This window comes from Pongo pygmaeus, chromosome 8, assembly GCF_028885625.2.
Source record: "Pongo pygmaeus isolate AG05252 chromosome 8, NHGRI_mPonPyg2-v2.0_pri, whole genome shotgun sequence".
Taxonomy (NCBI): Eukaryota; Metazoa; Chordata; class Mammalia; order Primates; family Hominidae; genus Pongo; species Pongo pygmaeus.
Genome location: NC_072381.2, coordinates 68646998 through 68671489, shown reverse-complemented (window position 1 = coordinate 68671489; position 24492 = coordinate 68646998). Strand labels below are relative to the sequence as shown.

The 24492-nt window shown below is 46.4% G+C and overlaps 2 protein-coding genes across 17 annotated transcripts in view; both read right to left on the bottom strand.

The window, feature by feature from the left end:
- Nucleotides 1-7792, bottom strand: part of USP54 (ubiquitin specific peptidase 54) — a 127224-nt gene extending 119432 nt beyond the window's left edge. For all 16 annotated transcript variants that reach the window (XR_010127501.1, XR_010127499.1, XR_010127498.1 and 13 more), the window contains exon 1: nucleotides 6610-7792. The gene's annotated coding sequence lies outside the window, so the exon portion shown is untranslated. The remainder of the gene's footprint in view (nucleotides 1-6609) is intronic.
- A 4982-nt stretch (nucleotides 7793-12774) lies between these two features.
- Nucleotides 12775-22775, bottom strand: MYOZ1 (myozenin 1). Its single transcript, XM_054435845.2, has 6 exons — nucleotides 22581-22775; nucleotides 21112-21202; nucleotides 18927-19105; nucleotides 15660-15909; nucleotides 15077-15242; nucleotides 12775-13324 (listed from the first exon to the last, which is right to left on the bottom strand). Exons 2-6 carry the CDS (start codon nucleotides 21182-21184, stop codon nucleotides 13093-13095), a joined length of 900 nt encoding a protein of 299 aa, XP_054291820.1. The 5' UTR covers nucleotides 21185-21202; nucleotides 22581-22775; the 3' UTR covers nucleotides 12775-13092.
- Between the last annotated feature and the right edge of the window lie 1717 nt (nucleotides 22776-24492).

Below are 24492 nucleotides of genomic sequence, written 5' to 3'. Positions count from 1 at the left end.
GGCAATGGAGCAAGACTTGTCTCAAAAAAAAACAAAACAAACAACAAAACTGCATGTATTTCTTTTTTCTTTTTTTTTGAGACAGAGTGTCTGTTAGTCACCCAGCCTGGAGCGCAGTGGTGGGATCATGGCTCACTACAGCCTCAACTTCCCAGGCTCAAGCGATCCTCTTGCCTCAGCCTCCTAAGTAGCTGGGGTTACAGGTGCATGCCACCAAATCCTGGCTAAATTTTTTACTTTTTTTGTAGAGACAGGGTTTCTACATTTTGCCATATCCAGGATGGTCTTGAACTTGTGGGCTCAAGCAATCCACCCACCTTGGGCCTTCCAAAGTGCTGGGATTATAGGCGTGAGCCACCACACCCAGCCTAGTATGTATTATAACGCAGTTGTACTCCTCCACTTTTTTCTAAATCAGAGAAGTGTTTATTAAATGGCCCAGCAGTGCAACTGAAGACAGAAAAATTAAACAGTAATATAGCAAACCAAAAATAGGAAGCACCTAAATAAAACACCTGAATCACTTATCCTTAGTACAAGTAGGAAGTATAAGTACAGTTTAAGGTAAACAAGTAATCAGTTTGTATTCTATCATCTATCAGTAAATAGCCTCTTGACAAAACTGGTTTCCCAAAATTAGCTGAGGGCATCTATAACTCTACAGTAATTATTAAATATAACTTGGAAATGTGGTAGAGTACTAGGAACAGTTAACTGGAAACCAGGACATCTGGGACACTGCAGCTGTGTGACTTTGGGTAAGTCATTTAAAAGTTCTCTAGGCTTGCTGGGCACAGTGGGTCACGCCTGTAATCCCAGCACTTTGGGAGGCCAAGGTGGGCGGATCACTTGAGGTCAGGAGTTTGAGACGAGCCTGACCAATATGGTGAAATTCTGTCTCTACTGAAAATACAATAATTACCTGGGCGTGGTGGCGGGCACCTGTAGTCCCAGCTACTCAGGAGGCTGAGATGGGAGAATTGCTTGAACCTGGGAGGCGGAGGTTGTAGTGAGCCAAGATTGTGCCACTGCACTCTAGCCTGGGCGACAGAGCGAGACTCCATCTCAAAAAAAAAAAAAGAAAGTTCTCTGGGCTTTAGTTTCCTCAATATAAAATGAATAGAATGGACTGGTTGACCACTAAAGCATTCCAGTAAGTCTAGAACTGATTATCAATACTTCATTAATGGTATTTATCATTCTCACTTAGGTTTCTGGGGATTCTTTTTTTTTTTTTTTTTTTTTCCAGTAGAAATAGGGTCTCACTCTTTTGGCCAGGCTGGTCTTGAACTCCTGGCCTCAAGCAATCCTCCTGCCTCAGCCTCCAAAAGTGCTGGGATTACAGACATAATCTCTTGTAGATTTATTTACAAAGATATAAAATTCGGAGGCTGGGCATGGTGGCTCACGCCTGTAATCCCAGCACTTTGGGAGGCCAAAGCGGGTCAATCATCTGAGATCAGGACTTCAAGACCAGCCTGCCCAACATGGTGAAACCCTCTCTCTACTAAAAATACAAAAAATTATCTGGGTGTGGTGGCGGGCACCTGTAATCCCAGCTACTCCGGAGGCTGAGGCCAAGAGCAAAACTGTCTCAAAAAACAAACAGGTCGGATGTGGTGGCTCACCACTGTAATCCCAGCACTTTGGGAGGCTGAGGCAGGTGGATCGTCCGAGGTCAGGAGTTGGAGACCACCCTGGCCAACATGGCGAAACCCCGTCTCTACTAAAAATACAAAAATTAGCTGAGCTCGGTGGCATGTGCCTGTAATCCCAGCTACTCAGGAGGCTGAGGCAGGAGAATCGCTTGAACCTGGTAAGCAGAGGTTGCAATGACCCAAGATTGTGCCACTGCACTCCAGCCTGGGTGACAGAGCAAGACTCTGTCTCAAAAAACAAATAATACACAGATAGAAAATTTGCATTTCAACCAGAAAACCGTACTTTGGACTTTGGAATATAGAGTGAAAAAAAAAAACCTGAAAGCAAATATATAAAAACATGTGACACATACATACGTTTTTCTCAATATAAAAAAACTACAGTACGAAGGCGGGGCACGGTGGCTCACACCTGTAATCCCAGCACGTTGGGAGGCCGAGACGGGCAGATCACGAGATCAGGAGATCGAGACCATCCTGGCTAACATAGTGAAACCCTGTCTCTACTAAAAATACAAAAAATAGCCAGGCGTGGTGGCAGGCACCTGTAGTCCCAGCTACTCAGGAGGCTGAGGCAGGAGAATGGCGTGAACCCAGGAGGCGGAGCTTGCAGTGAGCCGAGACTGCGCCACTGCACTCCAGCCTGGGTGACACAGGGAGACTCCGTCTCAAAAAAAAAAAAAAAAAAAAACTACTGTATGAAAATATGTTTGACTAAATGCCTTAAAGTATGTTGTAATAACATTTCCCCTATATGTGAATACAGATAACCATTTCCACTACTAAAATGATCACTTGCTGGAAGCTTACAAATATATAATTGCTTGCTACAACTATTTTCCCAAGCAAAGCTCCCTATACAATTATACACAGCAGAAATTTGGTAATTTACTCAATACTCTATATAACAATACAAATTTCGTATTTAGCAGCATGCTAACATTCACATTAGTTTCCCATATGTAGTGTAAATATCTGAGGGAGAAAATCTATGAGTAAAAAAACAGATACCCCTATCCATTTATACCTTCCAAGTCCCACCCAGAATTCTGGTCTCCTGGCCAGTTCCACCTGCAACCTCCCCCACTTCCTCCATACCAAGACTGCCTCCCTACCTCCCTACAAAAGAAAGAAATCTTTCTTAGTGTATTAGAATCACATAAATTTCCAACACCAATCTCTAATCTACCATCTACTAGCTCAATAATCTTCGGTAACTTCCTGAACTTTTTAAGCCTCGGTTTTCTTTAAAACTAAAGTAACTAGTACCAGCTGCAAAGCAGAGTGTTGTTATAAGATAAAATGAGTAATGCACCTGGCACATTAATAATCACTCAATGAATGTTAGCTATTATTATTATTGCCTTAAGACTGTTGTAATATTTATTTACTTATTTATTTATTTATTTTGAGACAGAATCTTGCCTGTTGCCTAGGTTGGAGTGTAGTGGCATGATTTCGGTTCACTGTAACCTCCACTTCCTGGATTCATGCGATTCTCCTGCCTCAGCCTCCCGAGTGGCTGGAATTACTGGCAGGCATCACCATGCCCAGCTAATTTTTGTATTTTTAGTAGAGACGGGGTTTCACCATGTTGGCCAGGCTGATCTCAAACTCCTGACCTCAACTGATCCGCCCACCTCAGCCTCCCAAAGTGCTGTGATTACAGGCCTGAGCTACAGTGCCTGGTCCGTATTTATTTACATTTACAGTAAAGGAGTACTAAAAAAGACTAATAGGACCAGCGAGGTGGCTCACGCCTACAATCCCAGCATTTTGGGAGGCTGAGGTGGGAGGATCACTTGAGCCCAGGTGCTTGAGATCAGCATGGGCAACATAGGGAGATCCTGTCTCTAGAAAAAGTACAAAAATTAGCCAAGCACCTGTAGTCCCAGCTCCTGGAGAGGCTGAAAAGCAAGAGGATTCCTTAAACCCAGGAGACTGAGGCTGCAGTGAGCCATGATTACTCCACTGCACTCCAGCCTGGGCAACAGACAACTCGTCTTAAAAAATCAAAATTTAAAAAAAAAAAAGGGCTTCAATTATGAACTGACCAGTGAATTTTCTCCTCAAACTTCCATTCTTTTATCTCTTCTGAGAAACTTACTATGTGTTTCACTAAGGCAGCACAGTTTAGTTTGCTTAACACTTTGTAATTTTGAAAACTCTTAGGCTGGGCATGGTGGCTCAAGCCTGTAATCCCAGCACTTTGGGAAGCCAAGCTGCCAAGGCAGGAGGATTGCTGGGTAACATAGCCAGACCAGCTTAGGCAACATAGCAAGACCTCGTCTCTACAAAAAAATTTTAATAATTAACTGGGCGTGGTTGCATGCACCTGTGGTCCTATCTACTCAGGAGGCTGAGGTGGGAGGAAAGCCTGGGCCCAGGAGGTTGAGGTGGCAGTGAGCTGTGATGACACCACTGCATTCCAGCCTGGGCAACAGAGCAAAACCCTGTCTCAAAAAAAGAGAAAAGAAAATTCTTACTTTGGGAGGCTGAGGCAGGAGTATCACTTGAGACCAGGAGTTTGAGACCAGCCTGGCAACATAGCAAGACCCCATCTCTAAAAATAAATCAGCTGGGCATGGTGGCCCTCACCTGTAGTCTCAGCTCTATTCAGGAGACAGAGGTACAAGGATGGCTGGAGCCCAGGAGGTTGAAGTTGCCGTGAGCCATGATCTTGCCACTGCAGTAACACAGTGAGACCCTGTTGCAAAACAAACAAACAAACAAAAAAATTATTTGTCCTGTCAACTACTATATAAACTCTTCAGGGGCAGAACCTTGTCTCATACTTTCATGTTCATATATTGTGCTTATTACATTGTAAGCATTTTTTTCTCTATCAGTCTGCCCTCACAGGGTCTGAGTAATTCCAAGGCAGAGATCAAGTTCTACCTGTATTTGTATACTGAAGGCTCAGCAATCAGACACAAAATAGGTCTCAATAAATATTAAGTGGATAAATGAATTAATCTTTTTTCACTGCAATGCCTTACACAGTACTTTACACATAACAGGAGTTCAGTAGAGCTTGTTATTGGATTCATGCAGAAATCTTTTGGACTCAACCACCACACAAAGCTTTATCTTGCATCAGAAAAGCACTTCTACTTTAAAGTTTAGCTGCTGACATTACAAATTAGGTTTTACTCTAACATATATCAAATAAATGGGTTCAGTGACTAACCACATTAAGACCAGCTGAAGAAGGATTTTAAAAGCCATTTTTTTTTTTTTTTTTTGAGACGGAATCTCGCTCTGTCGCCCAGACTGGAGTGCAATGGTGCGATCTTGGCTTACTGCAACCTTCCCCTGTTCAAGCGATTCTCCTGCCTCAGCTTTCGGAGTAGCTGGGATTGCAGGCGCGCGCCACCATGCCCGGCTAATTTTTGTATTTTTTTAGGAGAGACGGGGGTTTCACCATGTTAGCCAGGCTGGTCTCGAACTCCTCACCTCAAGCAATCTGCCCGCCTCGGTCTCTCAAAGTGCTGGAATTACAGGCGTGAGCCACCGCGCCCAGCCAAAAAGCCATTATTCTAATTAATGCATTTGTGAACCTCAACATGAAAAAATCCAGTTATATAATCACAAGAGAGGTTATCCCTTTCAAATGTATACCTACAAAAGATAGAAAAATGATCAGAAAACTTGTATCTGTCGATTGAAATAAGTTATTTTTATGCCTGACTTGAAGCCATTGTTTTCACTACAAACAACAGTTAACCAGCAAAGTGGTCCACACCTGTTTCCAGAAAACAGTCCTTAAGACTCAAAGACTAGATGTTTTCCCCTCTGTGATTTTAACTCCTGAGAGACATCTTTTATTTCAACATTGAGACATTCAAAACATGTTGTCTCCTAAAATAAAATCTCATTCATTTCTTAAAAGGCAAATAGCTTGATAAGCACACTTTAGGAACACCAGGTTTTACATCCAAATAACTAAAACTATCCCTAGATTTAGTGTTCAGCCTGCTGCTGCAATTAAAAATAAATTGTTTTTTAAGTTACATTTGTGGAAGGTTTAAGTATCGTATTGCACATTTTTTCACCATATCATCTAACCTGACTACCTTGCATATATTTCATAAGCACACCGTAAAGAAATTGTGCACTTGAATGAGTCTGGGAAGAAACGTAAGCTTAGCACACACCCCCTTCTTCCAACTCAATACGCTTCGGAGGAAGCAACCTTAGTGTTTTTTTCTTCTCAAGAATCGCTCTCTCCCGCCCCCCCACCCTGCGCTTTATTTTAGAGTAGCAATCATTCATTATCCTACTCGTAGTTTCTCAGTGAAAAGAACCTTCCCAACTAATACTAGTTCACCAGGACTCTCCGTTCGCATCTCAAGAGTGTCCGTGGGGTATCTCTCCGGAAAGAGGGAAAGGAGGCGACGATCTGGGACGCCACCATTCCCGCCACGGCCATTTAGGACCCAGGTCCCGGCGCGCGGTCCCCGACTAGCCTCAGGCAGAGCCCGGGGATCTGTAAAGGTCTGATCCCTTCTCCTCCCTCCACCCCTCTAACCAGTGAAAAGCAAACTGGGCCCAGCGTCTGTGCTCTCATTCAACATACCCTCCTCCTCGCTGTACCCCATTTCTTCCCACTTCTTTCCCAATGTAACCTGGTCCCTTTATCCAGTTCCGAGTCTCCGTAAACACCCTGCTCCCAACACACACACCCCTCCACGCTCCAGCCTGCGCCCCTTGAACCCCATTACACCCGGGTCCCTCCCCCTGGACCTCCCAGCAGCTCTAACCCTCCCCGCGTGCCCTAGAGCAGACCGGCGCCGCGTCCCTGTACCCACAGGACCCAGGTCCTGCCCCACACGTCACACTCAGGTCCATTCCTCCCGCGACCTAACCTTCCCGCACCCCCTCCCCAGGCTCTACCCCCTGCACCCCGTTACCCCCGGCCCCGCCCCCCTGAGGGTGTCGCACTCACCGCTCCTGGCGCCGCATACTTAACCGCCGCGGCTGCTATAGCTACAGGGAGCCAAGGCAACCAGCTCTCGCGACACTTTCCTTGGCCATGGCGAGAGCAGACGAGAAGAGACTCTCGCAAGAAAGTAAATGAGTCAGGCTGGAAACAGCGAAGTATATCTCGCGATAGCACTGTTTAAAATGGCGGCCTCAAGGCGTTTCATGTGTGTCCCGGACAGGCGTGGAGGTGGGGCGCAGGCGAGGATGAAGCTTGAGTTGGCCGGGAGTCGGAAAACGATTGCAGGCGGGACCGTCCGTCGGGTCTGAGGAAACTTAGCGTGGCAGACCCTAAACTGGGATAACTTTAGGGATATGGCCTTCTTTTCCCAATTGACTCAAAGTTAGAGCAGCGTCGCCTTTAGCTGAAGGTTCATTTTCCCAGCGTTTTCCTTCTCCAGGCGGAGTAGTTGGAGACAGAGAGGGCAGGCCAGAAACTGACCTTCCTATCTCCTCATTCCCTTAAGAACTTTTCATCGTTCTTTCCCCACCCTGGTTTGTAAATGGTATTTGGCTTCATAGAAACGTTTGTCCACGGGTGCCCTGCCCCATCAGTTCGCCCCAGCAATATAGGAAGTTACCCAAAAAAAATTTTTTTATTGACCTTGGATGCAGAAAGGAACCGCCTTGGTGTGTGATTTGAATTTTGGACTTGTTGCTTCCTGCCCTGCGGCCAGGTCCCCCTTACTTGGTGACTCTCAGCACTTAGTTGTGGGGCTTTTTCTCTCTGCTCTCAGACAACGAGGGGACACATGAACAAATGTCCACTGCAGTAGGATTTCCAATAGCAAAAAAAAATCTAAAATTCCATCCATATGAAAATGAGGCATATTCACAATGGAATATACTACAGCAGTTCCTATTCATAAACTCAAACTACACATACTAACAAGGATAAAGGGAAAAACGATGTTGAGAAAGCAAAGCCAGGTACAGTGACAGACAGTGTGATGCCACATCTGTACATCTGAAGCATGTAAAAACCTGACATATTCCTCAGCATTTATGTAAAAAGTACTGTTTGGGTGATAGAACAATGTAAATTCATGATTATAGTGCCTCTGGGCAGAGTGACACTGGGACAAATGCAAAAGAATCAAAAGGGAACTGAACTTTTTAAAATTTTAACTTAATATAAACAATTGAGAAAGTCAATTCTGTGTGATAGAACCAAGGTGTTTTCATATTATTCTTTAGTGACAGGGTCTCACTCTGTTGCCCAGGCTGGAGTGCAGTGGTGCGATCACAACTCACTGGAACCCTGAACTCCTGGGCTCCAGCGATCCTCCTGCCTCAGCCTCCCAAGTAGCTGGAACTACAGGTGTGTGCCACCACACCCAGCTGATTTTTAAAATTCTTGTGGTGGATTTAAAGAACATTGGTCGGCCGGGCGCTGTGGCTCACGCCTGTAATCCCAGCACTTGAGAGGCCGAGGCGGGCGGATCACGAGGTCCGGAGATCGAGACCATCCTGACCAACATGGTGAAACCCCATCTCTACTAAAAATACAAAAATTAGCTGAGCGTGGTGGCGTGTGCCTGTAATCCCAGCTACTCGGGAGGCTGAGGCAGGAGAATTGCTTGAACCAGGGAGTTGGCGGCTGCAGTGAGCCAAGATCACGCCACTGCACTCCAGCCTAGCGACAGAGCGAGACTTCGTCTCAAAAAAGAAAAAAAAAAAAAAAAGAGCCGGGCGTAGTGGCGCGCGTCTGTAGTCCCAGCAACTCGGGAGGATAAAGTGGGAGAATCCCTTATGCTGGGAGGTGAAGGTTGCAGTGAGCTATGATCACACCACTGCACTCCAACAAACAGAGCCAGACTCTGCCTCAAGAAAGAGTGTGAGAGAGATCAAAATATCATTTCAACATATAACCAATGTTATTAGCAAGATAGCTTACATTCTTTTTTTCGTATTTTCAAAATTTGGTGTTTATACTTGGAGCACATCTCATTAAGGACTGGGAGCATTTAAAGAGCTCAAGAGCCACATGCAACTAGTGACGACAGTATCGGATAGCGCAGACCTAGACTCTAGAGTAATGAATGAGCTCTCTAGATGTCTAGGGGGTGGTATCATGGGTGTGTGGTGTATGTAAAAGAAACCCTTGAAATAGCTAACTCAAATGGCTGCAGAGGCTAGGCAAGTGACAATAAAAGATGACCTGACATAGGGACTAGGACCCACTGGAGACTACAAACTCCTATCTAAAAGAGCCACTTTTCCTGAGTTTTAAAATACAGTGATGCCAAACAAGATGTCTGTGAGTAGGACACACAGCTAACTCTGCGGCCAATGTACTGCCTCAGTGAACCGTGGTACTCAAATGTATGAAACACAAGGATTTTTTGTTGTTGTTGTTGTTTATTTTTTTTTGAGACAGGGTCTCTCTAGTCATCCGTGATCTCGGCTCACTACAACTTCCACCTCTCCCACTCAAGCGATCCTCCCACCTTACCTCCCAAGTAGCAGGGACTACAGACACCTACCACTACACCTGGCTAATTCTTGTAGAAAGGGTATTTTAATAGAAGAATAGTAATTAGGCAAAGGGATGGCAAACCTTGAAAATCTGACCAGATTTCTTGCTGGGTCCTGTACAAGTGTGTGCACTTTAAGTCACCATTGCAATTTAGGATTATAATTTGACTTCTAAGTAGAGTTTCCTACTGAGGAGATAATTTTACAACCAACCTGGGCTCCCTATAAATTAATAAGCTGATATCATGATTTTTATTATAGTTAAAATTTTAGACATTCTGAGCTTGAAAAAATTATTTCCAGGTTTTCAAAGCTGTTCACTAGCAGACTCCAGACATTTTTTTTCTCCAACTTTAAGAGAAGGCATATACATATATATATATATATATATTTTTTTTTTTTTTTTTTTTGAGACAAGGTCTCACTCACACCCAGGCTGGAGTTCAGTGGCATGATCTCGGTTCAATACAACCTCCACCTCCCAGTTTCAAGCGATTCTTTTGCCTCAGTCTCCAAAGTAGCTGGGATTACAGTCACGTGCCACTGTGCCCGACTAATTTTTTTTTGCATTTTTAGTAGAGACAGGGTTTCGACATGTTGGCCAGGCTGGTCTCGAATTTCTGGCTTCAAGTGACCCGCCCACCTTGGCCTTCCAAAGTGCTGGGATTAGGAGCGTGAGCCAGCATACCTGGCCTACGAGAAGGCATTTAATTATTTTATGGTTGACTGTGAAAGCTCTTTGTCACAGGAAAGTTATTTGTCTTTGTACTGCTTTTGCCTGATACAGTACCTGGTATACAGAAGGCACATAATAAACCTTTGTTAAAGGGATATAGTCCTTAAAACTTTTGAGGGGCTCACAAACTTAAAACCTGAGAATCTGATGAAGGCTAAGGCTTATTCAGATCTTAACTGTGCCCTATCCATATTCCCTCAAACTACCCCAGAGTTCACCTCAACTTTGGTAGACAGATCTTGTACAGGCCCAGAACTTCTTACCTCAAACACCTGAGTACCTCTATCTGGAAGTGCTAGCGGAGTTAACATTATGAGAGACAATCTACAATCAATGAGAGATGGGATTTGGTAGCTAAATATTCCAGTTCCTCATCCCCTCATTCAGAATGGCTTCAGAATGGAGCCATCCTGAAGCATATTCTACTGTAATGTTTCTCAAAATTTTCTAGCATATGATAATCACCTAGAGAGATTAATATGACACAGATTCCAGCCAGGCTCAGTGGCTTACACCTGTAATCGCAGCACTTTGGGAGGTTGAGGCAGAAGGATCACTTGAGCCCAGGAGTTCGAGACCAGCCTGGGCAATATGGTGGGACTTTGTGAGCACGGTGGCACACATCTGTGGTCCCAGCTACCTCAGAGGCTGAGGTGGAAGGATCACTTGAGCTTGGGAGGTTGAGGCTACAGTGAGCCAAGATTGCGTCACTGCGCATCAGCCTGAGTGACAGAAGAGTCTGTCTCCAAAAAAAAAAAAAACAAAAGAAAAACAATAGAGATTCTTGGGCCCAAGAGTTTGCATTCTAACCACGCTCCTAGGAATACTGATGCTGCTGCCAATCCATGGACCACATTTTGTTTTTTGTTTTTTTTTGAGATGGCATTTCACTCTTCTTGCTCAGGCTGGAGTGCAATGGCGCGATCTCGGCTCACTGCAACCTCCACCTCCCAGGTTCAAGTGATTCTCCTGCCTCAGCCTCCCAAGTACAAGTAGGTGGGATTATACGCGTGTGCCACCACACCTGGCTAATTTTGTACTTTTCGTAGAGATGGGGTTTCGCCATGCTGGTCATGCTGGTCTCGAACTCCTGACCTCAGGCGATCTGCCCACCTCAGCCTCCCAAAGTTCTGGGATTACAGGCGTGAGCCACCGCACCCAGCCTAGACCACGTTTTGAGTAGCATTGTTTATAAGACTCCCTAGTGGGATTCAGCCCCAATAGCTCAAAGGGACTTTTGGCTTTCCTCTCACGCCCTTATACTGTTTGGATTTCTTTGGATCATATTCCAAATGAACTGGTCTTGCATCCAAATCTTTCTTTCAGGGTCTGTTTAGGGTGGGTGGGAGAATACAAACTATGACAACCCTCTCCTTAGGAAAAGGTACAGAGGGGTGGGCGTGGTGGCTCACGCTTGTAAGCCCAGCGCTTTTAGGAGGCTGAGGTGGGTGGATCACAAGGTCAAGAGGTCAAGACCAGCCTGGCCAACATGGTGAAACCCCGGCTCTACTAAAAATACAAAAAATTAGGTGGGCGTGGTGATGGGCGCCTGCAATCCCAGCTACTCGGGAGGCTGGAGCAGGAGAATCGCTTGAACCCAGGAGGCGGGGACTGCAGTAAACTGAGACGCGCCACTGCACTCCAGCCTGGGTGACAGAGCAAGACTCCATTTAAAAAAAAAAAAAAAAAAAAGGAAAAGGTACAGAGTTTTGTATACACATTTAAAGGAGGTAGGCCAGGCACGATGGCTCGCGCCTGTAATCCTAGCACTTTGAGAGGCCGAGGCAGGCAGATTGCTTGAGCTCAGGAGTTCAGGACCAGCCTGGGCAACATGGCAAAACCCCATCTCTACAAAAAAATACAGAAAATTAGCCAGGTGTGGTGGCGAGCTCCTGTAGTGCCACCTACTTGGGGGTCTGAAGTGGGAGGATCACTTGCACCTGAGAGGTGGAGACCGCAGTGAGCTAAGATTACACCACTGCACTCCACTCTGTCGCCCATGACAGAGTGAGGCCCTATCTCAAAAAAAAAAAAAAGAAAGAAAAAATTCTTAGAGGGGGTATGAATTCTCTGGAATTTGCTCATTAGATTTTAAGTGAAGATGACCAGGGTAAATGCCATTTGACCCAAAGTGCACTAAAATATGATCCATCTAATGCAGATTCTGGCAAACTTAATCTAACCATTAGCAGCTCATGGAGTTAGAAGTTATTTTCTGAGAATCTTATTGCCATCTTTTCATTCTTCCTGATCTGCATTATTCTTACTTTGTGGAACATGGCAGTAAGCCTGGGACTCTTAGAGAGTCCGCATCCTTGAAATGAGCAAAAAGAATATTGTTGCGCATTCCTATCGGGCTCTTAAGATTTCTTCCCAACCATACTGCTTTCTAGGTACCACTGTAGTGCCCTTGTAACCCTTAGATCTTTTCTTGCTGTGTTCAACACAGAGCCTGGCATACTATAACTGTAGCTGGTTTCTCCCATTTCCTTCTGGATTCTACATGGCCCCCTATTCTATTTCATCCTTTTGGGAATGTGTAACCTTTGAGACATATATTCCTAAACCCACTTTGGTGTAATCTGGAAACTTTATGGCATGCTGTAGTCTGTGACAATCAGGATAACCCTGATTATACCAGCTTCTAATCAACTACATAAAGAGGGTGAACACCAGGGTCACCAACACCTATTTCCCAACTGCGGTGCACAGCAGCTTTTTAGCTTTGCCGGCACGTGTGTTTGTGCGTGATTATTTGTCTCATGTACTATTGAATAAACATCTTTGTAAGTAACTATGAATGTGGTTTTGTGCGTAAGGGTGTAGGTGTGTAAGCAACTGGAGCTCAGGTCTGTCTTAAAGTTTGCATAATTAATGTTTAGTATTTGGCTTTAATTAGTCTCTGTGCATTGTTAGCCTCAGCTTTCATGTGCCCTCAAATATCAGAGGAAGAATGAGTTCATTTTCCTTGAAGTTTATTGACTGTTACTGGTGGCAGAGCAAATTCCATAAACGAGCAGGTTCCATATGGAGCAAGTAGAAGGGGAGCTCTGAGTTGGTGAGGAAGGATGCGTGGAGTGGGGACTTTTAATAAAGGATGGAAAGGTAGATCTCTCCTTTTTCCCTCCATTCCCATAAGGATACTGGATTAACAGTGGGGGCTATCTGCTCAGCATTCCCTCTCCAAATTGGAGCCAGAGAGGGGAAATGATGCAAATCAGAGGAGGAAACACCTCACAGCTCCTCTGTTTCTCCATCCAAGGGGATGCCAATATCCACGTTGTAGTCTACAGGCTCCCCAGAGCTCAGCCAGGGAATAGGGGTTCGATTGAAAGAAGGCCTGTTGGAGAGGTTTTGGTTGTAGAGGACCAGGGGTTCACTCAGCAAGGGCCCCAGGTCAAACTTGGGCATCTGGAAGGTCATGCGTTTGGAGGCCTTCTCATATCCACCATAGGGCATTGCCGTCCTGAGAAGGGGACACATTATTTAATTAAGAATCAGAATAAAAGAAACAGAGCCTTATCATGAGATGCTGCCCTCTTTGAGAATAGGGAAGTCTGTGAATTCTAGTTTGGGATTGCATCTGTACTCCTTCTTCCTTAGCATCCCATTTTGCCTTCCTGGTTAGCTTGTTTCCCCAAAGCTAATAATGAGAAAAGAAGTCTAGTGTGTACTAAATAGAGACTCTTGGATAGCTGTGACCCAGACCAGCATTTCAGAGAAAGTGACCCCAAATACTATAGACCCAAGGGTCTGAGGTCACCTTACATGACAATGTAGAAAGGCCAGGTGTGGTTCAGTGGCTCATGCCTGTAATCCCAGCATTTTGGGAGGCCAAGGTGGGCGGATCACTTGAGACCAGGAGTTTGAGACTAGCCTGGCCAACGTGGTGAAACGCCGTCTCTACTAAAAATACAAAAAAAAAAAAAACAAAAAAAATTAGCTGGGCATGGTGGCGCACCCCTGTCATCCCAGCTACTCAGGTGGCTGAGGTATAGGAATTGCTTGAACCCAGGAGGTGGAGGTTGCAGTGAGCCGAGATTGCACCACTGCACTCCAGCCTGGGCGACAGAGCAAGACTCTGTCTCAAAAAAAAAAAAAAAAAAAAATTGCAATGTAGAGACCCCCTCCCTCCAACCCTAGTGGACAGTGGATATCCTGGCTAAGAGTAATTATTGTTGCCTGGAAAATCCAGGCTCCTTAGGACCAAATACAAGAGCACCTTTCTAGCTCTTCCCTATCCTTTCACACAGACCTCCTCTCCATGGGCTAGAGAAGCCTAATTCCAAAAGAACAGATACTTAGAGCCATCTAAAGCAGGGTGGCCAGGCATGGTGGTTCACGCCTGTAATCTCAGCACTTTGGGAGACTGAGGCGGGCAGATCACCTGAGGTCAGGAGTTCGAGACCAGCCTGGCCAACATGGTGAAACCCCCATCTCTACTAAAAATACAAAAATTAGGTGGGCGTGGTGGCAGGCGTCTGTAATCCCAGCTACTAGGGAGGCTAAGGCAGGAAAATCACTTGAACTCAGGAGGCGGAGGTTGCAGTGAGCCAAGATCATGCCACTGCACTCCAACCTGGGCAACAAGAGCAAAACTGAGTCAAAGAAAAAGAAGAAGGAAAGAAACAAAGGAAAAGAAAAGAGTATAAGGAAATAGAACCATATTACAGGGAGAATAATGGCATCCTAACCTTGAATGGAAGAGAGCCTCAAGAGGCCTTCAGACATGTAAAATGTTATTCCCATTTAACATTCAAAGCAGGCCGAGCGCAGTGGCTCACGCCTATAATCCCAGCTCTCAGGGAGGCAGAGGTGGGAGGATAGCTTGAGCCCAGGAGTTCGAGACCTGCCTGGGCAATATAGCGAGACCCCATTCTCCACAAAAAGGAAGGAAAAAAAAAGACAAAAAATAAATAAGTGTAACATTCAAAGCAACCCAGGCTCAGAGGTAGAGTGATTTTCCTATGCCTACACAGCTAATAAATGACCATTGAGCTAGAATTCAAATCCTGCCTCCCAGAAAATTTTTTCCTTCATCACACTGCTATGATGAAGCTGAGATAGAGTGAAAAGAACAGGGCCTTTGATTAGGGCCCCCATATCCCTGCCATCTCTCCTTAGCCTCCTTCTGAAACATTTGAATTAGTCTCCATCCTAACTAAAGACACAGTGCCTCACACTAGAATGCATCTGGTTCCTTCCTCACCACCCCTACCTGTTGAAGGACTTATATTTGGGAAGTTCAGCTTTGGCCCCATAGGCCAGCAGGTCAATGCCAAGTTCCACTTTTTGCTGGGGGTCAACCCCCATGGCTCGCTCCCATGGGGAAATATAGGTCTTGAACACAGTGATATGTTTTCCTTCTCCGCCTGCCTGGTCTCCTGGTAGCCATGGGAGAGAAAAGTTAGTCAAATAATAGCAGTTAGTAGCCAATGAAAGGTAATCCCATGCCCCTACACTAGGGAAATTGCAAGAGCCAGGGACTAAAGATATAATATCCTGGTAATTGTATAAGGTTTGTGGCATAATGATAGTCTGTGGGCAGATCTGTGACTGAATCCAAAAAGCCAGGAAAGTAACTGAAAAACAAGGCTTCTGGTAGAATAGACACATCTCTATATACTCCTGGACCCAGGTAATTCACCAAGACATTTATGATATTTAAACTGATATTATTATATTTAATATTAAGATATTTAAACTGGCCTCCTCTGCTCAACACACTCAGTGTAGACATCATTCCTGGGACAACTCTGCTCTAGGGACCAAACACATTACTCTCGGGTGAGTGTACTTGCCTGTTCCTGTCTCAACAACCCCTGCTGTGCCAGCAGCTCCTCCTCTGCCAGCCTGGCCCGCAGGACCACCTGTACCCCCAGCTCCAGACCCAGAGCCCAGATGGTGCTGCTGATCAGAGCCATACTGTCCGGCAGAGCCACTGCCCCCTGCCTGGCTGCCGCCTCTGCCGTTGCTCTTGCTGTAGGAGAATCCCTGACCAGCTGTGCCCAGCTGTCCCCCCACTGTCGGAAGGAACTTCTGGAAGTGATCCTGAAAAGAAGACAAAGTGAGGGGAAGGTTAGCAATGGGTATGGAAAATATACAAAAACAGAGGTATGTTTAGCAAAGGCAGAAACAGTGGCTAACCAGAAGACCATGTATTTTCTGAGATTTCCCCCTCCAGTTGATGGGTAGTACTTGGGCTGACTAAGAGAATTAAACTCTTCTTTTTGTTTGTTTGATTTTTTTATTGTTTTTTTAGACAGAGTTTCGCTCTTGTTGCCCAGGCTGGAGTGTGATGGCACGATCTCGGCTCACCGCAACCTCCACCTTCCGGGTTCAAGCAATTCCCAGCCTCAGCCTCCCGAGTAGCTGGGATTACAGGCATGCACCATCACACCCGGCTAATTTTATATGTTTTTATTAGAGATGGGGTTTCTCCACGTTGTTCAGGCTGGTCTCAAACTCCCGACCTTAGATGATCCGCCCACCTCAGCCTCCCAAAGTGCTGGGATTACAGGCGTGAGGCACCGCACCCAGCCCGAATTAAACTCTTCTTAAGAGGTAGGACCCCCTTGGTTCGTTTCCTCCAGTTATACCTAGGGTAAGGGCAGCGTGTTCTCCACTCTCCCCTTTCTCATCTTTAACAAGTCAAAAAAGACCAAGACTCCTACCCAGCTTTAAAAAAAAAAAAATGAAAAAAATTATTTTGCTTTTTGAGACAGAATCTGGCTCTGTCACCCAGGTTGGAGTGCAGTGGCACAATCTCGGCTCACTGCAACTCCACCTCCCTGGCTCAGGCAATCCTCCCACCTCAGCCTCTCAAGTAGCTGGGACTACTGGCATGCCACCACACTCAGCTAAATTTTGTATTTTTTTTTCCTAGAGACAGGGTTTGCCATGTGCCCAGGCTGGTCTCAAACTCCTGGGCTCAAGTGATCCATCTGCCTCAGACTCCCAAAGTGCTGAGATAACAGGCATGAGCTGTGCCCAGCCCCAACTAAAATTTGGGAGGATGGGGTTGCCATGGAGAACCCAGTCTTAATTACAAGGACTAGAGAAATTCTGCCCCCTCCCTTCCTCAGCTTGTCCAACAGTCAGAACTCCCTTCTCTCTCCTTCTTTCTCTCCCTCTCTCCTCTTGGTGCCTGTTGGACCAGGACTTCCTGACAGTGAAACTGTAGCAAGTGGGGGGAAGTGTGGCCAAAAGGGCAACATTAGATGCAAACCCAAAGCCTAAAAATAACCCCACCAACTTCTTCAGGAGGCTCTTCTGGCCATCCCACCACGTACACCCCAATGCTCCCCCCAGTGTAACCAGACCCAGGCAGAGAAGAGGGCTTTTGGCCTCCTAAAGTTAGATATGAGCAGCTCAGCACTTTTACTCTGCTCCTATATGAGGACCAATGACAGACACTTCTGCCCCCGGCCCCATGCAGGCATCTATTTCCACTCTCCCCCAGCCACTCAGAGAGGGTGGAGGAGGAAGAAAGGAAATGGAGAAGGCCCTTCTTCCTCAGCTATACCATCCTGTGCCTGGCCCCTCTCCAGTCTCCTCTTTCTTTGGAGAAGGAGCCTGACTAGAATATATCTTGAAGGACCGTTTCAGTCTCCACACCTGGGGCTTCTTAGGGAATAGACTGACCCTTTAAATGAAAGAATGGCTCAAATGGGAGATGGCTGTAAAAACTCAATTAACTCTTTCCAGGATTGCCAGATTTAGCAAATCAAAGATAGGATACCACTTAAATTTGAATTTCAGATGCACAACAAATTTTTTTTTTTTTTTTGAGATGGGGTCTCTGTCACCCAGGCTGGAGTGCAGTGGCGTGAATATGGCTCATGTTCATGCAGCCTCTACCTTCCAGGCTCAAGCCATCCTCCCACCTCACCCTCCAGAGTAGCTGGGATTACAGGTGTGCACCACCACACCCAGCTAACTTTTTAATTTTTTGTAGAAACAGTCTTGCCATGTTGCCATGGTGCCAGGCTGGTCTCCAACTCCTGGACTCAAGCACTCCTCTTGCCTTGGCATCCCAAAGTGCTGGGATTACAGGTGTGAGCTACCACACTTGACCCAAATACTTTTTTAGTATAGATATGCCCCCAAATATTGCTTGGGACTTACTTATACTAAAAAATTATTCATTTGCATCTGAAATTCAAATTTAAGTGGACATCCTGTATTTTTATTTTAATGTCCCAAATATTGCATGGGACATATTTAAAAAAGAATTCATTGTGCATCTGAAACTCAAATTTAATTGGATATTCTGTATTTTAAAATTTCAATTTTATTCTTTGCCTTATCTTCTTCCTTTTTTCTTTTTCTTTTCTTTTTTTTTTTTTTTTTTTTGAGACAGAGTTTCACTCTTGTTGCCCAGGCTGGAGTGCAATGGCACAATCTGGGCTCACTGCAACTCCGCCTCCCGAGTTCAAGTGATTCTCCTGCCTCAGCCTCCTGAGTAGCTGGGATCACAGGAACCCATGACCATGCCCAGCTAATTTTTTGTATTTTTAGTAGAGATGGGGGTTTCACCATGTTGGCCAGGCTGGTCTCAAACTCCTGACCTCAGGTGACCCACCTGCCTTGGCCTTCCAAAGTGCTGGAATTACAGGTGTGAGCCCCCATGCCCGGCTGCCTTATCTTCTTTCTAAAATTTTTTTAAATTTTTATCTTTATGTCCCAAATATTGCATAGAGCATACTTCACTAAAAAATTATTCATTGTGTATCTCAACTTCAAAATACAAGACTGGACTGCCCCACTGGGCATCCTGTGTTTTATCTGGCAACCTATCTTTAACACTTATCTTTACTGGGAAGGAGTTTTCTCCCTAAGGGTGTGGTATTCGCCAACCCTTCAGTGGCTCTATGACGGAAACTAGGTTTCAGAGGTGGGCTGGAACTCACCCTGGAGCTGCTGGGGGCTCAATATATCTGGGGGTTTAACAAATTTATAAATTTTCAGGGAGGGGATGTTGACCGCATTTTGGAGCTTCAGGGCCTACTAACAAGCTGTCAGAACAGGCACCAGGCTTTGAGATAGTGATAAAGTTCCAGACTCACCATTGAGCTGTCAGAGAAAACATCAGGGTGGTTCTCATAAATAAACTTCTCCACCCTCATCTGCCGCAGTTTGAACATCTTGGAGCCCCGGTTGGTAAGCAGCGACAGTTCCTCCAACATCACATCCCTTGGGACACTGATCTTTTTGCCCAGGTTCAAGCCTGAGCTCTCCTGTCCACCTTTCAGGGAGGCAAAGAAGAAGAATCAAGGGAAAGAGGAAAGTAGGGTTTTCTGGGCTCAGAATGCAGACTTCATCCACAACTAAGTGTGTATGTGTGTCCTGGCAGAGGTCATTTAGGGGAACAAATGCTGTCTAGTTTGTGAGGGATTTTGATTTCCTGGGACTTGGAGAGAATGCATGGGAACTGGGGTGCACTGTGGAGATAATGGGAATACTAGAGTGGAGAGGCCAATGGGGTAAAAGAGGCATGGGCATGGGGTACAGAGCAAAAGGAGTAAAGGAACATCATAGATGGAGGCCATTGGAGAAACCATGGCATCAGGAAAAGCCCAGAGGCCAATCTTGTGTGGAGTCCAAATACAGATGCCATATATATATATGTTTGTTTTTATTTTTTATTCTTTTTTTTTATTTTTTTGAGACAGAGTCCTGCTCTGTCATCCAGGCTGGAGTGCAATGGCGCAATCTCAGCTCACTGCAGCCTCCGCCTCCCAGGTTCAAGCAATTCTCCTGCCTCATCCTCCCAGGTTGCTGGGATTGCAGGCCCGCACCACCATCCCTGGCTAATTTTTATATTTTTTGGTAGGGATGGGGTTTCACCATGTTGGCCAGGCTGGTCTCAAACTCCTGAGCTCAACTGACCTACCAGCCACGGCCTCCCAAAATGCTGGGATGACAGGCGTGAGCCATGGTGCCCAGCCTACATTTTATTTATTTATTTATTTATTTATTTATTTATTTATTTATTTATTGAGTCAGAGACTTGCTCTGTCGCCCAGGCTGAAGTGCAATGGCGTGATCGCAGCTCACTGCAACCTCCATCTCCTGGGTTCAAGTGATTCTCCTCCCTCAGTCTCCCAAGTAGCCAGGATTACAGGCACCCGGCACCATGCCCAGCTAATTTTTCTATTTTTGTAGAGACAGGGTTTCACCATGTTGGCCAGGTTGGTCTTGAACTTCTGACCTCAGATGATTGGCCCACCTCAGCCTCCCAAAGTGCTGGGATTACAGGCATGAGCCACCACGCCTGGACTTTTTTTTTTTTTTTTTTTTTAATGGAAATGAGGTCTCATTATGTTGTCCAGGCTGGTCTTGAACTCCTGGGCTCAAGTGATCCTCTCACCTCAGCCTCCCAAAGTGCTGGGATTACAGGTATGAGACACAGCCCCAGCCCTATTTGTATTATTTATTTTGAGACAAAATAAATATATCTTAGGGTGAACTCTGTCACCCAGGCTGGAGTGTAGTGTCACAATCACGGCTCACGGCAGCCTCCACCTCCCGGGTTCAAGCGATCGTCTCACCTCAGCTTCTGGAGTAGCTGGGACTCTAGGCACATGCCACTACACCTGGCTAATTATTGTACTTTTTGTAGAGACGAGGTTTTACCATGTGCCTAGGCCGGTCTCAAACCCCTGAGTTCAAGCAATCCACCAGCCTTGGCCTCCCAAAGTTCTGGGATTACAGGCGTGAGCCACTGCACCTGGCCCAGACTTGTCTTAACTACTTTCCCTTTTCTTTCCCTCAGTGAGCTCAGAAGAGTCTCTAGGTATTGAAGAGCTCTTCACATGCATGCACTCCTGCCCACCCCCAGGAAACATGCCTGTGCAGTTTTCCATTTTAAGTACTTACACAAGCTCCCTAGCTCTGGGGAAAGAAGTAAGGGAAATTAACCACTTATTGAGACCTGAGTCTGTGCCAGTCTCCATTATATTTTCTTCCTCAAATTTACCTCACTGACTCATGGGTCCTGTGGTCCTGGACCTGTGCAGGTAACATGGCAGGGTATTGTCTCAGATTATGAAGTGAAAAGGGTAGAAGGTGTTAAATCTTTTCTCTCTTTCTCCTTACCCTTCTTACCCTTCCCTCTCCCACTCCCCATCACCCGCCTTCCCACCACTTAATTTCTCTTGTTTGTTCACCCTAAGATATATATTTCTGGGACTCTTGGGTTAGGGATGCTCTTAATAAATCCCACACTAGGGAGATGCAAACATGTCCTACCTCCAGTGAGTTCCATGATCAGCTTGCTGGATTTCCTCTTCTTATTAGGGGCCGGGGTTCCTGAGAGTGGCATTGTGGAGGTGGATTCAGCCTGGACAGGGTGGGAAGGAGGAGTTGGTGGATGGACAGGGACTGGGAAGAGTGAGTGTCTGTAGGAGAGCACTACTTCTTAACCTGGGTTTAAGGGCTTGAGGGGACAAAAAAATTTTTTTTTTCTTTTTTAGAGACAGGATCTCACTCTGTAGCCCAGGCTGGAGTGCAATGGCACAATCATGCCTCACTGCAGCCTCAACCTCCCTGGGCTCAGGTGATCCTCCAACTTCAGCCTCCCAAGTAGCTGGGACTATAGGTGCGCACCATCATGCCTGGCTAATTTTTGTATTTTTTGTAGAAATGTGGTTTTGCCATGTTGCCCAGGCTGGTCTCAAACTCCTAGGCTCAAGCAGTCCTCCTGCCTCCCAAAGTGCTGAGATTACAGGGGTGAGCCACTTCACCTGACCCAGATTTTCAAAGAAGCATGTATTTCCCCAAAAGGTGAAAACTTGCGCTTTAGGGCTTCTCTTTTCTTGGGATACAGGAAAGGAAGTATAGATGCACACCAGCCCCTGTTGTCTACCAACCTGTTGTGAGCTGTTTTTCATAGAGTCAGTGCAGGAATTAGGAACATAGCTAGGGGTGGGGAGTGTTTAAAAAACAATAACGCAAGCAGGGCAATGCACCCAGGTTTCATCAGCTTGGCATGATTTGAAGTTTTTATTTCAGACTGGGATATCAGACTGGGGCTGTGATTCCAGGCTCTGGTCTCTCCTCAGTCTTCCCCTAGTCCCCAGGAGGACAGAGAAATGTTCTGCCAGGGTTGAGGAGATTCAGCCAAAAACACTCTCCATAGGAAAGAGAGGTTGTTGCTCCTTCATCAGGCCAGCTGGAACATGGCCTGGGAAGTCATGGCCCTGCTCCTGCAATCACTCCCGCCACAGACCCCAGAGTGGAGGCAGGTGTGGAATTGGGACGGGTAGGGAGCATTCAAATCCCGACACATGTCAATTCAGCAATATCATAGCAGTGGGGAATTGAGGTGGGGCAGAAACATAGTAATAGGATCTGGCAATGGAAAGCGACAAACTGGAATAAGATAGACTCCAGTCCCTTCTTAAGAGAAGTTGGCACTCAGTGAAATGCTGTCCTCTTCTAAGTCCTGTCTCAAAAAATACATCTGCAACTCTACTGACTTAGTGGGGTCTCCCTTCCCATTCTTCCAGTGCCTCCCCTGACATCTCCATTCCCCCCAACCTCCTGGGCCCCTCTCCTTCCAACTCTCCTTCCCCTCTCCTTCCAACTGGACAGCTGGGAGCTGAGCATAGATGAGGAGAGGGGAGACTCCCCCAGGATCAAGAATCACATTGTAGACACAGACACAGAAGTCAACAGAGTGGGCTCCAGCCTTTCTAACGATAGAGCTGGAGACTTACCGGCTGCTCAGGCAGTGGTCAGCTCTCCCTGGGGTCCAGCAGCTTTGGAGGACTGAGCTGCTGTGACCGGAGAACACGAGCTGGGCAGGCGTGGGGGCAGCACTGGCAGTGGGGGAGGGAAGTTGGTTATTAATAGAGATGATGAGCGCAAGCAGCTCAAGTGGCACAGGGGGTACTGAGACCTGGAACCAAGATCCCTCCCTCCTTGTCCAGAGGCTCAGGAAGGAGGGAAAAGGCCTTTGGGATTCTCCCACTGAACTGTCTGAGCCAGGGATCAGTCTGCCCAGGGACTCCCCTTCACATTGCACCTAGAGCCTGAGATCCAAAGAAGCACTTAGGGAGAAATTGAAGACTGAGAGGGAGACAGGAAGTAGACAGCAAGTATTGGATAGGAATTCAGTCAGAGAGAGTCTGGGGAACATGCCCTGAGGGCCACACAGAGCCAGTCCAGGGCAGAGTGGAGAGACCTGTGGGTGCATTTGGAGCAGGGAGGGCTTAAAGTGCTATATTTGTGGACAAAAAGGGAAGTCTTCATCGTGGAACTGCTCTTTTAAAGTTCCTGGATAGGTTGGTCTTTTCTTGGTGAGGGCTAGATCTTGGTAGGTTAAGGGACCAAATTAACCAAACCCAGTACCTCCTACAAAGGAATGATGTGGGGAAGACTTGACAATTACTCTGTCTGCCTTACTCTCTATTCTTTCCTCTTGAGCTCTGGCAGTTTTAAGAAAAGGCAAACACTTGCATCTGCCTTTTTTTTTTTTTTTTTTTGAGATGGAGTTTCACTCTTGTTGCCCAGGCTGGAGTGCAGTGGTGCAGTGGTGCGATCTCGGCTCACTGCAACCTCCACCTCCTGGGTTCAAGCAATTCTCCTGCCTCAGCCTACTGAGTAGCTGGGATTACAGGTGTCCACCACCATGCCCGGCTAATTGTTGTATTTTTAGTAGAGACAGGGTTTCACCACGTTGGCCAGGCTGGTCTCAAACTCCTGACCTCAGGTGATCCACCCGTCTTGGCCTCTCAAAATGTTGGAATTACAGGCGTGAGCCACCGCCAGGATCTGGTCTCTAAGGAGTTATTCTCTAGCCACCACGCCCAGCCAGGATCTGCCTTTTAACCTCCATTTGCTGTTGAGATGCTCAGTTCAACCTGCTGTGCGGGATAGACATCGATGTCTCCCTGAGAAGCACATATAGGCTCTCTGAGGTTTCTTTTTTTTTTTCAGATGGAGGCTCGCTCTGTTGCCCAGGCTGGAGTGCAGAGGCGCAATCTCGGCTCACTGCAAGCTCCGCCTCCCAGGTTCACGCCATTCTCCTGCCTCAGCCTCCCAAGTAGCTGGGACTACAGGCGCCCGCCACCACTCCCGGCTAATTTTTTTTTGTATTTTTAGTAGAGACGGGGTTTCACCGTGTTAGCCAGGATGGTCTCAATCTCCTGACTTCGTGATCCACCCATCTCGGCCTCCCAAAGTGCTGGGATTACAGGCTCTCTGAGGTTTCTACTTGAGATTTCCTTCAAAGGGAGCACATACCACATAGGATCTGGACTGTGCCATTTGTACTGTTCCAGCGGAGTCTCTGGGCAGGGCCACAAGCTCGAGAGCCCCCTTGGGGAAAGCCTATCATTTGCCCGGCCCCCTCTTCAGTAGCTGCATGATCTTCCTCCACCTTCTGCTTAGATTCTGGAACCAGTTGCTGCAGCACTTCTGCTGCAGCCACCACAACCCTGTTGCTGCTACCTGAGGAAGTGGCTTTATTTATTTATTTATTTATTTGAGACAGTGCCTCAAATAAATTATTATTCTGTTGCCTGTGCAGAAGTACAGTGGCACAATTTCGGCTCACTGCAACCTCAGCCTCCCCAGGCTCAGGTAATCCTTCGACCTCAGCCTCCCAGGTAGCTAGGACTGCTGGTA

Excerpts from the sequence above, each read along its gene's own strand:
- MYOZ1 (XM_054435845.2), bottom strand. The coding sequence starts at position 21,184 with ATGCCACTCTCAGGAACCCCGGCCCCTAATAAGAAGAGGAAATCCAGC. Across the intron at positions 19,106-21,111 it reads GATCATGGAACTCACTGGAG|GTGGACAGGAGAGCTCAGGC; the intron begins GTAGGACATGTT and ends CCTCCCTGAAAG. Across the intron at positions 13,325-15,076 it reads AAATATAAGTCCTTCAACAG|GACGGCAATGCCCTATGGTG; the intron begins GTAGGGGTGGTG and ends TCCCCTTCTCAG.